General features: G+C 36.1%; 1 protein-coding gene across 1 annotated transcript; it reads left to right on the top strand.

Annotated features, from left to right (window-relative positions):
• The first annotated feature begins 5114 nt into the window (after positions 1–5114).
• LOC129223299 (balbiani ring protein 3-like) lies at positions 5115–7055 on the top strand. Its single transcript, XM_054857865.1, has one exon. The coding sequence runs from the start codon at positions 5115–5117 to the stop codon at positions 7053–7055; it is 1941 nt and encodes a 646-aa protein (XP_054713840.1).
• The last annotated feature ends 4490 nt before the right edge of the window (positions 7056–11545 follow it).

Below are 11545 nucleotides of genomic sequence, written 5' to 3'. Positions count from 1 at the left end.
TTGAGCTCCAATTATAATACATCTCTTCGACAAATCATATTCAATAACTAAAAAAAAAGTTCAGGGGCCCTGTTTTTAACACGTTTTTATTAGCTTCACCTGTATGTATGTATGTATGTATCTTGTAACAAAATCTTGCAGGTCAAATTTCGCCCATTTCTTGCGATCGGATTCTTTTGAAATTTGGCACGCGACCTCAGACCCGATGACAATGCAATATTCTATAATCAAATTAATTAATTAACTCTTTTAATTGTTAGTTTCCTCCCATTTTAATCAATATTTTGGCATAAATCCAACAATGTGAAAAAGAAAAAATTAAAAAAAAAATTAAAAAATGCTCGCAAAAATTATTTAAAAATATCTACAAAAACCTTTAATATTTCTGCATCAGACAAAATTTGTTCCAATGTTCCAAGGTAATTATTTTAAAACTAATATTCATTATTGATTGCCTGATAGCATCTTGAACTTCATCTAATGCGTTGAAATTTATTAAAAACGGGAAAAGAAGTGCAGGCTAAGCTCCCGAGATCTCTTATGCAAATTAAGCTATGAGTATTTCGGTTAAAATATTAAGTGTGGTACTATTCATTTATTTATTTGTTTTATTTTTTCTATGTTATGGACAGTAATTTATTTGTGTGCTTAGAGGGGAGGGGGGGGGGGGGCTGCGACCGCCGTTCATCAAAACACACAGTTTGTTATTGTGGTAGAAAAACGCAAACTTAATGCAAATTACTTTTAGACTATTGCTACAAATTCTGTAATTAGTAATTATTTTTGTGATTAATTTGCTGTAATCTGGCTAAATTAAGCGTTTATTCCATTATTTTTCATCTAAAATTATCTTAGTAACCTTACCTGTAAATTGCTTCTTGTAATGTACATACAACCCCCTAACATTCGACCAAAGTATAGGGCCCCCCCCCATTTATGAATGATAAGATTTGTGAATGAAATAAAAAGAAAATATGAGAAAGTGGTAGAACGGTGTAGGATTTTCTGGAATATTTTAGAGCTCTCTCTTTCGAGGTTTATAAATAGCCATGCGGCGCGTTCAAAGTCAGACTGGTTTGAGTCGTTGCGCTGAAAGCATGTATTTGACTCTGTGTGTTTGCTCCGCCTTTGCGCTGTGTTTTTGAGTATTTTGAAGTAAATACGTGTGCGACCGTTGAGTTTATGGTGCTTAATTGATATTTGCTTAATTGCTGATGATTGATTCAGCAGTTGTAACTACATTTCCTGTACATAGCTGTAAATAAATCTCCTGTACTTTTCTCAAGAACTGTGTTGTCATCCAAAGAAAGTTTGAAGTTGCTACGAACGTGTAACACTATCTTCTTTTTAATGATTTTTTTAATCTTTTTGCATTAAAGTTCGGAAAGTATTCTAAATTGAAATTTTTTGACCTAACCAAAAATAGACAATCAAGGCCTTACAAAAAGGAGTGCATTCCCCTAAATATTTTTGTACAACCCCAGCACTAGTTGGTAGATAACCGCAGCAGTATTTTGTAGAATAACTGATACTTAGAAACGAAATTAATCAATAAATAATTAACTGTTTTAGATTATGGATGTGACAATTTGATGTTTGTATTTACCTCATAACATTACATTATTGTAGGAGAAAAAAAAAAAAAAGCTTCGTTGACGATGAAAAAGTTTCAAGTTATTGAAATAATGAATAGTGTGGTCAGTATAGTTAACTCTTGAACTTGAAAATACAGTTAGCCTTGTTTATCCAGAGCAACTGGGATCAAGGGCAATCCAAATAAACGAAAATACGGATAAAAACACGTTCTTAAATAAACATGCTTATGTTTTATGACAGCAAAAAACGATGCTTTGTAACAAAATTACATTTATAGAGACGCTATTTTAAGTCAGCGAAAATTGCCTTCCGCTGGACATTTATGAAAATTGAAGTCTTAAAAACGAGATTGCTGCAGACTATCCTGTGTAACGTTAGGGGGAAAAGGTGGGGTTTTGGGAATTTTTTATGGAAGTTTTTAGAAACTGAAGTTCGGAGAAACGCAACTTCAACCAATTTTCGATAATGTTAGGAAAAGCGCGTTAGGGGACTCTCCCCTGGAAAATATAGAACGTGTGCGTTATTTACGTGAGTATATAGAACTTACACTATGCGTAGTAAGTGGTAAGTACTAAAAAATTAGCAAATTAGCAATAGAACCTACAAAAAGAGTTAAATTTCTATTAGCCAAGCGAAAAGAGAAAGGGTGTGCTGTAGTCTTTGCTTATCACGGCAGATGAAATGAATAGCAGATAAAGTTTAATTTTGCTACAGATTCCCTTTCGATGGATATAATGTAGTTAGAACAACGGCACTGATTAGAAGAAATTAAATAGCTATCTGGTTAACATGAGCCAGAAATGGGACAATGGTAGGGTGAAGGAAAAAAAAGTTTGCGATTCGCAAAAATCTACTCTTGTGAATATATCTATTGGATTAACACATTGACTGCGTCGTCGACAGCCTATATATGGACTCCCTGCGCCAAGCTAATTATTTGAAACAATTTGAAGGAAAACATTTTATTGGACTTTTTCATGAATAATATAGCATACAATGAAGGTCTACAAGAGCAGGCTCAGGGTCGGTGAAATTAGTCTCTTCGTTGTCGACCTCTCCGTCGCTCAAGTAGCAACTGTCCCTGTCATCATCGTCAACTAGTTCATCATCTGATAAAGTAACATATTTCACTGCATCTTCGAGCGACATATACTTACGTTTGCTTATTTTACGTTTTTATTTACTCACAGACTGCAGCACAAAAAACTCGCACGCTATCTCGTTTGACCGCGCGCACCCCTGCTTGCATCAGAAAATGTTTTCACAGCAAACGCAGTGGAGGACGACTTATCTCGTCCCTAGCGCATACAGCATAATTCTGGAGGACGAGTTATCTCGTCCTTAGCAGTCAATGTGTTAAGACACAACGGGAATATGTTAGGCCAGTGACAGAACTACATAGTGGCGCACCGAAGGGGGGGGGGGAGTGAAAACACCCCCAAGAGCCATTGGTTTTAACATAGATGCAAAGTCTAGTTCAGTAGTTTGTGCATATGAAAGAGCTATTTTGATTTAAAAAACCTCCTTCAGAAGGTATTCTTTTATGAAAAAACCCTCCAGAAGGCATTTTTGATCAAAAAAACCCCTCTAGAGAATATTTTTCATCAAAAAATCCCCTTCAGAAGGTATTTTTCATCAAAACAAAACCCCTCCAGAAGGTACTTGAAAATTAAAAGATCATTTGGTTCGCCTGTACATTTGCAAATAATGGAAGATGAATTTCTCTCCAATTTGCTATGTTCATTTGCTCGTCTACGTTATGGTAATTTGCTCGTTCATGTTATAATAATTTACTCGTACATGTTATGATAATTTGCTCGGTAAAATTTTCTTAAAATTGAAATAGAAAAAAAAATCGAATTTTTGCTTCTAGGTGCTCACCCCTATGTTACGAACTAATTTTGTGACAAATTTCATGAAAATCGGCCGAACGGTCTAGGCACTTTGCGAGTAACAGACATAGATCCAGATATCCAGACTTTCAGCGTTATTATCAGTTAAGAAACCTAACTGGCTTTTATTGGGAGCGTTTCTGGATTCTGCAGAAAGATTCCTTGTTAATTTCAGAAACGTTACGAACTTGGCAAAACACATTTCTGTTTTCCTGCCAGATGTGATACAGGCAGAATTTCGGCACGTTATTTTCCGAAATTGTTTTTGATTTTTTTTAGTGTATACCATAGATATTTAGAGGGAGTCAACTAACTCTTTCTCCGCTCCCCCTTAAGCAATAGCCTGTTGATCTAAGTGGCAATCCTACGAATCTATTGCTTTTTATTTTCTCAGCTTAATGCAAATGTATGAAAAAGAATTTTGCTTCTCGAAAATTATAGCCGGTTCTTCGAGGTTTTCGGTAATTTAGTTTAAATTAGTTGTAAACATTTATGAGAAATAAGGAAAAATATTTTAGCTTTATATTTGAAACCCACTGTAGGGATGAGAAGTATTTTAAAGTATTACTGCTTATAACTGTGAACCAGTACACTCGGAAAACGGGAGGAGAAGACAGGAAAGGACTTGTGCTCTTTCCCTTCAAAACATTTGCGATAAAATGTACCAAAACAAAAAAGTCAACAAAGCGGGGAAATTACAAACAAATAAAAACATTACCGCATATAAAATATTATTTCCGAATACTATGTACAGGGATGCCCATATCCCATCCACCCTAGTTAGAACAGTACCTCTCCCTCTTATAACACCACTTGAGTTTTCATCGAAATTAACAATGAAAAAAAAAAGGTGCATAAGTCCCCTTTAGAAACACCCGAGTGGAACCAAAAGGAAAGGTGCACAACTAGACCCCACTAGGAGTCTACGTACCAAATTTTAACTTTCTAGGACATACCGTTCTTCAGTTATGCGACATACATACGCACATACATACAGACAGACGTCACGAGAAAACTCGTTGTAACTAACTCGGGAATCATCCAAATGGATATTTCTCGTGTCTATATGTTCTTAGGCACTTATCCACGTGTGGTCGAGTCGAAACAAAAAACTCAACAATTATTGTGGGGTGACTAAAATGGAAATTAAGGTAAATTTTTGACTGAAATTTTTTTTGCGAATACAATACTTCCTTTTTTGTAAAAGGAAGTAAAAATCGTTATCTTCTGTAATTAATTTTCTCCTTCTGTAATAAACAAGATCATTTCTTGAGATAGAATTATCTAAATTTTTAAGATCCCTTTTCTGTGGTGGTGGGGGGGGGAGGTTATATTAGCTTCACTGCTTGTTAAACGGGTTTTTCATATCCTCTTTGTATTTCATGCTGCTTTCTAGAAAAAAACACAAAAATTTTTAAAACCTACATTCAATTCAACATTACGGTCTCATTATATTTAAAATGCGAGTATAAAGAGGTACCATGCATTTTTATTTGAAGCTCATACAAAAAACAGGTGTTCAAAATAAACTGATTTTAGGTAGACCTACGTGTTACGTTTGATGAATTATGCACTCGACAACCGAAATTCTAAACCATATTTTTTATTTTCTTTCTTTTCAGAAAAATGGATCTCAAAAAGATTTGCTGCTCCGGAGATAATTGTTATTGCTGCAACTGTTGCAATGCTACTGCTTCTCAAAGAGAAATATGCCCATGTTGCAGACAAAAGAAAGCTTGTGTGACGGAAAGCGAAAGCTGCTCTCCTAAAGCAAAATCCTGCTCCTGCGGAGAGAAATGTAAGTGTTGCATCGACGGATCCTGCAAAAGCAAAGAAACCTGCTCCTGTGGAACAGTTTGCTCTTGCTGCTCCGATGAGTCATGTCAAAGCAAAGGTGGCTGCTCCTGCGGAGAAGTCTGCAAATGCTGCATCGGCGGTTCCTGTAAAACCAAAGGAGCTTGCTATTGTGGAGAAGCCTGCAAATGCTGCACCGACGGGTCCTGCGAATGCAAAGAATTCTGCTCTTGTGGAACAGTTTGCTCTTGCTGCTCCGATGGGTCCTGTCAAAGCAAAGGTGTCTGCTCCTGCGGAGAAGCCTGCAAATGCTGCGTCGACGGTTCCTGTAAAACCAAAAGACTTTGCTCTTGCGGAGAAGCCTGCAAATGCTGCACCGACGAGCCCTGCGAATGCAAAGAAGCCTGCTCCTGTGGAAAAGCTTGTACTTGCTGCGCCGATGAGACCTGTCAAAGTAAAGGTGGCTGTTCCTGCAGAGAAGCCTGCAAATGTTGCAACGACGGCCCCTGTAAAACCAAAAGAGCTTGCTCTTGTGGAGAAGCCTGCAAATGCTGCACCGACAGGTCCTGCGAATGCAAAGAAGCCGCCTGCTCCTGTGGAAAAACGTGCACTTGCTGCGCCGATGAGTCCTGTCAAAGCAAAAAAGGCTGTTCCTGCAAAGAAGCCTGCAAATGTTGCAGCGACGGTTCCTGTAAGACCAAAAGAGCTTGCTCTTGCGGAAAAGCCTGCAAATGCTGCACCGACATGTCCTGTAAATCCAAAGGAGCTTGCTCTTGTGGAGAGGCCTGCAAATGCTGCATTGACGGTTCCTGTAAAACCAAAAGAGCTTGCTCCTGTGGTGAAGTTTGCAATTGCTACGCCGATTGGCCCTGCAAAAGCAAAGAAGCCTGCTTCTGTGGAAAAGCTTGCACTTGGTGCGCCGATGAGTCCTGTCAAAGCAAAGGTTCCTGCTCCTGCGGAGAAGTCTGCAAATGCTGCATCGACGGTTCCTGTAAAAGCAAAGAAGTCTGCTTCTGTGGAGAAACTTGCAATTGCTGCGCCGATGGTTATTGTAAAACCAAAGTGGGTTGCTCCCGTAGAGATGTCTGTAATTGCTTCAACGACAGTTTCTGTAAAACCAAAGGAGCTTGCTCTTGTGAAGAAGCCTGCAAATGCCGCACCGACGGTTCCTGTAAAAGAAACGGAACCTGCTCATGTGCAAAAGCTTGCACTTGCTGTGCCGATGTTTCCTATCAAAACAAAGGTGGCTGCTCCTGTGGAGAAAGCTGCAAATGTTGTTCTGACACAACTTGCAAGGCTGTACAAAGTTGTCCATGTGAAAATGATTGCAAGTGCTGTGCTGATGGATCCTGCAAGAGCAGAGATGAGTGTTCATGTGGAGAAAACTGCAGATGCTGTGCTAACGGAACTTGCAAGACAGTCGAGCGTTGTTCATGTGGAGATGATTGTAAGTGTTGCTCAGATGGATCCTGCAAAAGCAAAGCTGGGTGCTCTTGCGGGGAAAGCGGCAAATGTTGTTATGATGGAACTTGCAAGGCTGTAGGAAGTTGTTCGTGTGGAAATGACTGCAAGTGCTGTGCTGACGGATCCTGCAAGAGCAAAGGAGATTGCCCCTGCAGACAAAACTGCAGATGTTGTGCTGCTGGAACGTGCAAGGAAATGGAAAGTTGTTCTTGTGTATGCGACTGCAAATGTTGTGTTGATGAATCCTGCAAAAGATTTGACTCGTGTAGAAAGAACTGTGCGCAGCGATCTTGCAAAGGATCATGCTAAGCGAGTTGCAAATCTGTTGCAGATTGATTTTTCAAGTGATTACTCTCTTTATAAGAAAGCTGTTCTTAAAAACCGTATGAACAATACATTTAGTTGTGTCGATATTATATGAAGAAATTTGTGCCTTCTAATGCGCAAATAATTAGAATGTGTGTAATATAATTCTATTTTTAATGTATTTTTTAACCGTTCTTTGTCGATCATTGCTCAAAAAAATTTCTAATTCACTTCTCAACAAATTAGTTTTGTTTCTTTTGATGTAAAGTTCATTATGTATATTCAGCTGAATGCTTGTAAGGATCAGTTATTTTTTCTTCTTTTAAGTATTCATAGAGTTCTGCACGTATGCATAATGTTAATAATTTATTTAATGTTTCTCTAAATAAAAGTTTTAAGTGCATCATTTGTGCAATTATTTTTTGTGAAAACTTTAGAAACAAAAGCAATGAATTTGTAAATGCATTGATTACTGTCATTAATTCTAATTCTGACGTTTTTTAGAGTTTCAGCATAGTCGATATACTGAGTAAAAAGCTGGTTTAAAGATTTTAAAGACGCATTTACAAACTAGAATTCCAATATTTTAATCCTACATTTTTTTTATGTTTAAAAAATTGGTTACTGCATTTTTTTTTTAAATTTATAATTCATCTATTCCCAAACAGCATTTGTTTGTAGATATGATGTAATTTTAGAAGGTATCGAAAGAGAACAGCATTTAAGTATTAAAAAAGCCGAAAATATTTCCCATTTAATGCAGAGTCAGTTAGGGTAAATGTTTTCAATATTTTTTGATATAACTTTTGATCTTTTCCTTTCTTCTGGATGAATAGAAAGATAAAAATTCAACAACAGCAAACTAATATTCAAACATCTATCAAGAGCAAACAGTGGTAATCTTTCAACTGATGTTGTGAAAGTGACTGATATATAGCATGCCAACCTCACCGTAGGTCCTAGCTTGCTTACAATTTATTTGAATTTAGTTCTTTGATTTCATGAGTTCTAATAAGAATATGTTCAAAATAAACTTACCAGTTTCGGCTATCCCAACAACCCCAGTTTCTAATTTTGATTGATCTGTTCTATTGACCACTAAGGGTGTTTGTGATAAAAATGTTTGAAAATTTTGGCTGATAACACATACTAAAACGGAAAAATTAGTTTATAAAAACATTTAAAGTGGCTTTTTTCACTGATTTTTGTGTAAGAAAACCGAATAACAAATCATAACCAACAAAAAAAAAAAAAAAAAAAAAAAAAGAAAAAGAAAAAGAAAAAAAAAAAAAAAAAGAGATAGATTGTAAATTATCTTCTAATAAAGTGAGAAACAAAAATAAATAAGAAACTCATTGAATTAAAATTACTTTACTTCCATTCGATGATGCACTCTTTGTCCGAGTTTTTTTTTTTTTTTTTTTTTTGTTTTTGCCGCACCCTTACTGCCGCGCTAAGTACAAAATTGAAATCTGCAGTTGAGATCAAGCGGAGATATTGTGTTTTAAAGTTTGGCTCTTCCATGTATTTAATTCAAATGCTTTTTTTTTCATATTTTTTTTTAAAAATAGTTCCTGATCAAATGACTCAAAAACATTTTATTTATAAGTAAAATACGAAACAGAGAAAAACTTGGTTATAATCACTCAGTTTTGCTCAAAAGTGCTGGTATGATTACTTTTTCTACAGTGCTAACCACGGCCGTATGAATAAACTATAACTCTAGTTTAAGTTTTGGTTCAGCTTTAAAAACCATTACGCAATTTGGTTTGGGGTTTCAGTAGGAAAGAAAAAGAAAAACCAATTTAGTTTTGATTTGGGCTTAGATTGGATTGGAAAAAATCAAAACACAACAGCTTTAATTTTCAGATAGTAAAGTTATATTGTAAGAAGGGAAATCATACTTATTTTCCTTTCAAACAATATCAATCATTTTCAGTAAGCTACCGCCCTGCAGCCAGGGCTAAGGCAGAAATACGTGAAAGACACCGCCAACTCAGTCATTCTAGCCGAGGACTGCAGTTTCGTGCTTATTAGCACTCATCAGCCCGGCTTAAGAATTGACTGAGCTGGAGGTGGAAAACCTCTTAAGGAAGCCAAGAGTGCCAAACAAATTGGTAGCTAATATAGAATTAGCGCAGACCAGACGAGTGACCGAAACCGAACCATTGCTTTGGTCACTCGATGGAGCCCAGGTACCTCCATCTGGTGGAAACTGGGCCTTTAAACTATCTGTGCCATTGACATCCGCGCCTTAATGGTGGCACATTAAAGACTGGAGGCCGTATTTTGGGTCGCACTAGGTCTGCTAAAGGCTAAACAGCCTAAAACGCAGTCCTCATTAGACGAAGGGAAAAAACCAAGTCTTAGAAGCATTTTATTTAAGGACGCTTTCTACTTAAGGACGATTTTTTGTGGACCCTTGAAAGTCGTTAAATAGAGAGTCAGCAATAAAATGTTGTTAGAAAAAGATCACTAAAACTCCCAGTTTTACTTAAATCAAAGATTTATTATTTCAAATATATTATATGATGCGATACTAATTAAAAATAAAACATGCAGTAGTTTAATTCTTGAATTATATTTTACACTAGTGGTACCCGCACGGCTTTGCCCGTAATAGAAAAATTAAAAGGTCTTTTGGTTCGCCTGTATATTTACAAATGATGTATGGTGAATCTTTCGCAATTGGCTTGTACCCATATTACGGTTCCACGTTATGATAATTTCGTATCTCGCCAATTGGCTTGTGCCCATGTTACGGTTCCACGTTATGATAATTTCGCAATTTACTCGTCCATCTTATATTTTTGTTCTTAAAATTGGAATAAAAAAGGAACAAAATTGAATTTTCGAAAAATCGCTTCGATGTGCACACCTCCATGCTACAAACTAACTGTGTGCCAAGACATCCTACAGACATCCAGACATCCTCCGGACAAAGAGACTTTCAGCTTTATTGTTAGTAAAGATAAAGACTATTCATTGTTTGTAAACCATGTTAAAAACAGCTCATAATAATACGGTTTTTACCTTCCAGAAGCAAATGAAATATGCTCTCTTCCAAACCACTTGACCGCGCGATTTCTAATATGAAATATCGACTTGGAAAATATTATGTAAGAATGGGTTTGACTCCTCCCCCCCCCCCCCAAAGCAAAGTTATGCAGAGATTTTCGTAGACTCCCGTCCCCCTCGTTGCCCTTACGTAATTATTGAATGCCCCCTTACAAGTGAGGGAAAAACTTTTCACATTCTCACATTATTATCGTTGCTTCGATACTAGGGCGCAAGCGTTTTGCTCAGGTTCAGCTAGTACTATTCGCAACTCCAGCGCTCGAATACGCTACCTTGCGGTGATTTACAAAATTAAAGAAAAAGGTAAAACATTGCGTTCCACGTGTGTCTGTTCGTAAACATATGCAGTTTGTTTATGAGTATTTATTGACGCATTCGATGAGTCTTAGATTGCTTTCAGCAAAAGAAATTGCATCCTCCTGTAGTGGTATTCTCGAGCTTCTGTTCGTTTTCATTATTTTCCTCTAAAATGTTAGTTGACTGTCGTAAATGGCGAAATTCTAAACGCAAGAAGAATCTGGATTAACATACATTTGCTGTTAAAAACAAATATGCTGTTCGAAGCTTTTTTTATTTTTGAAAGAGGATAACGTTATATCAGGTAAAATTTTTTATTGTTTTGTGTGAATTTTTAAGAATATGGTTCCCCCCCCCCCCCCTTAAACTCGAAAGAAGGATTTAATAACATTAGCGAAAGAATTCGAGCTTTCATGTCCACCTAGTTTAAAAATAATTAATTTAACCAACCTTATTTTACTGCAGCATGCAATTTCTAAAAAGTAAACTTCTTTACGTTTTAAATTAAATTTTTTCCTTCAAAAATAGATTGTTGTGAAAAAAAAAACATTAACAAAATGCTTTATTGTCCTCACTTAATGTTCCTTTGATTTTTTTCAGATGACCATGACGATGAAAATAATTATCTCGTTTTTAATATTTATAGATGAAGAGATTAGTTTTCGTCGTCATGGTTGCAAATCATCTACATTTTGCATTTTCTTTTTCCTTCCATGACTTAACACAAGCAGATTTTGCAATAAAAATAATAATAATAAAGATTTTTTTTTTCCTTTTGATCATAATTAAGGGTTTTTTGTTAAATGCCCCTTTATAGGATGAATTTAAATAGCAAAACTAATACGATTAATAAAAAATAAAAATACCCTGTAAATAGAACATTTGTGATAAGTATACCTTTCAAATTGGCCATAACCACTATATTTCTTTACAGCATCATTAATTAAAATTTCTTTTTATTGATATGCCTTGTTTTAGCCTATCCAAAAAATCTGTTATAATATAACAAACGCTAATATCTTCTATTTTTCCACACCTTTCCATTTGTAGAAATAAGAAACACAACCTATCGCAATTTGTGCTTATGCGGAAAACATAATAGGAGTTCAAGAAATTCA

This window comes from Uloborus diversus, chromosome 5 (assembly GCF_026930045.1).
Source record: "Uloborus diversus isolate 005 chromosome 5, Udiv.v.3.1, whole genome shotgun sequence".
Lineage (NCBI taxonomy): Eukaryota > Metazoa > Arthropoda > Arachnida > Araneae > Uloboridae > Uloborus > Uloborus diversus.
Note: the sequence above shows the minus strand (reverse complement) of the source record. Positions and strands in the feature narration are given on the sequence as shown.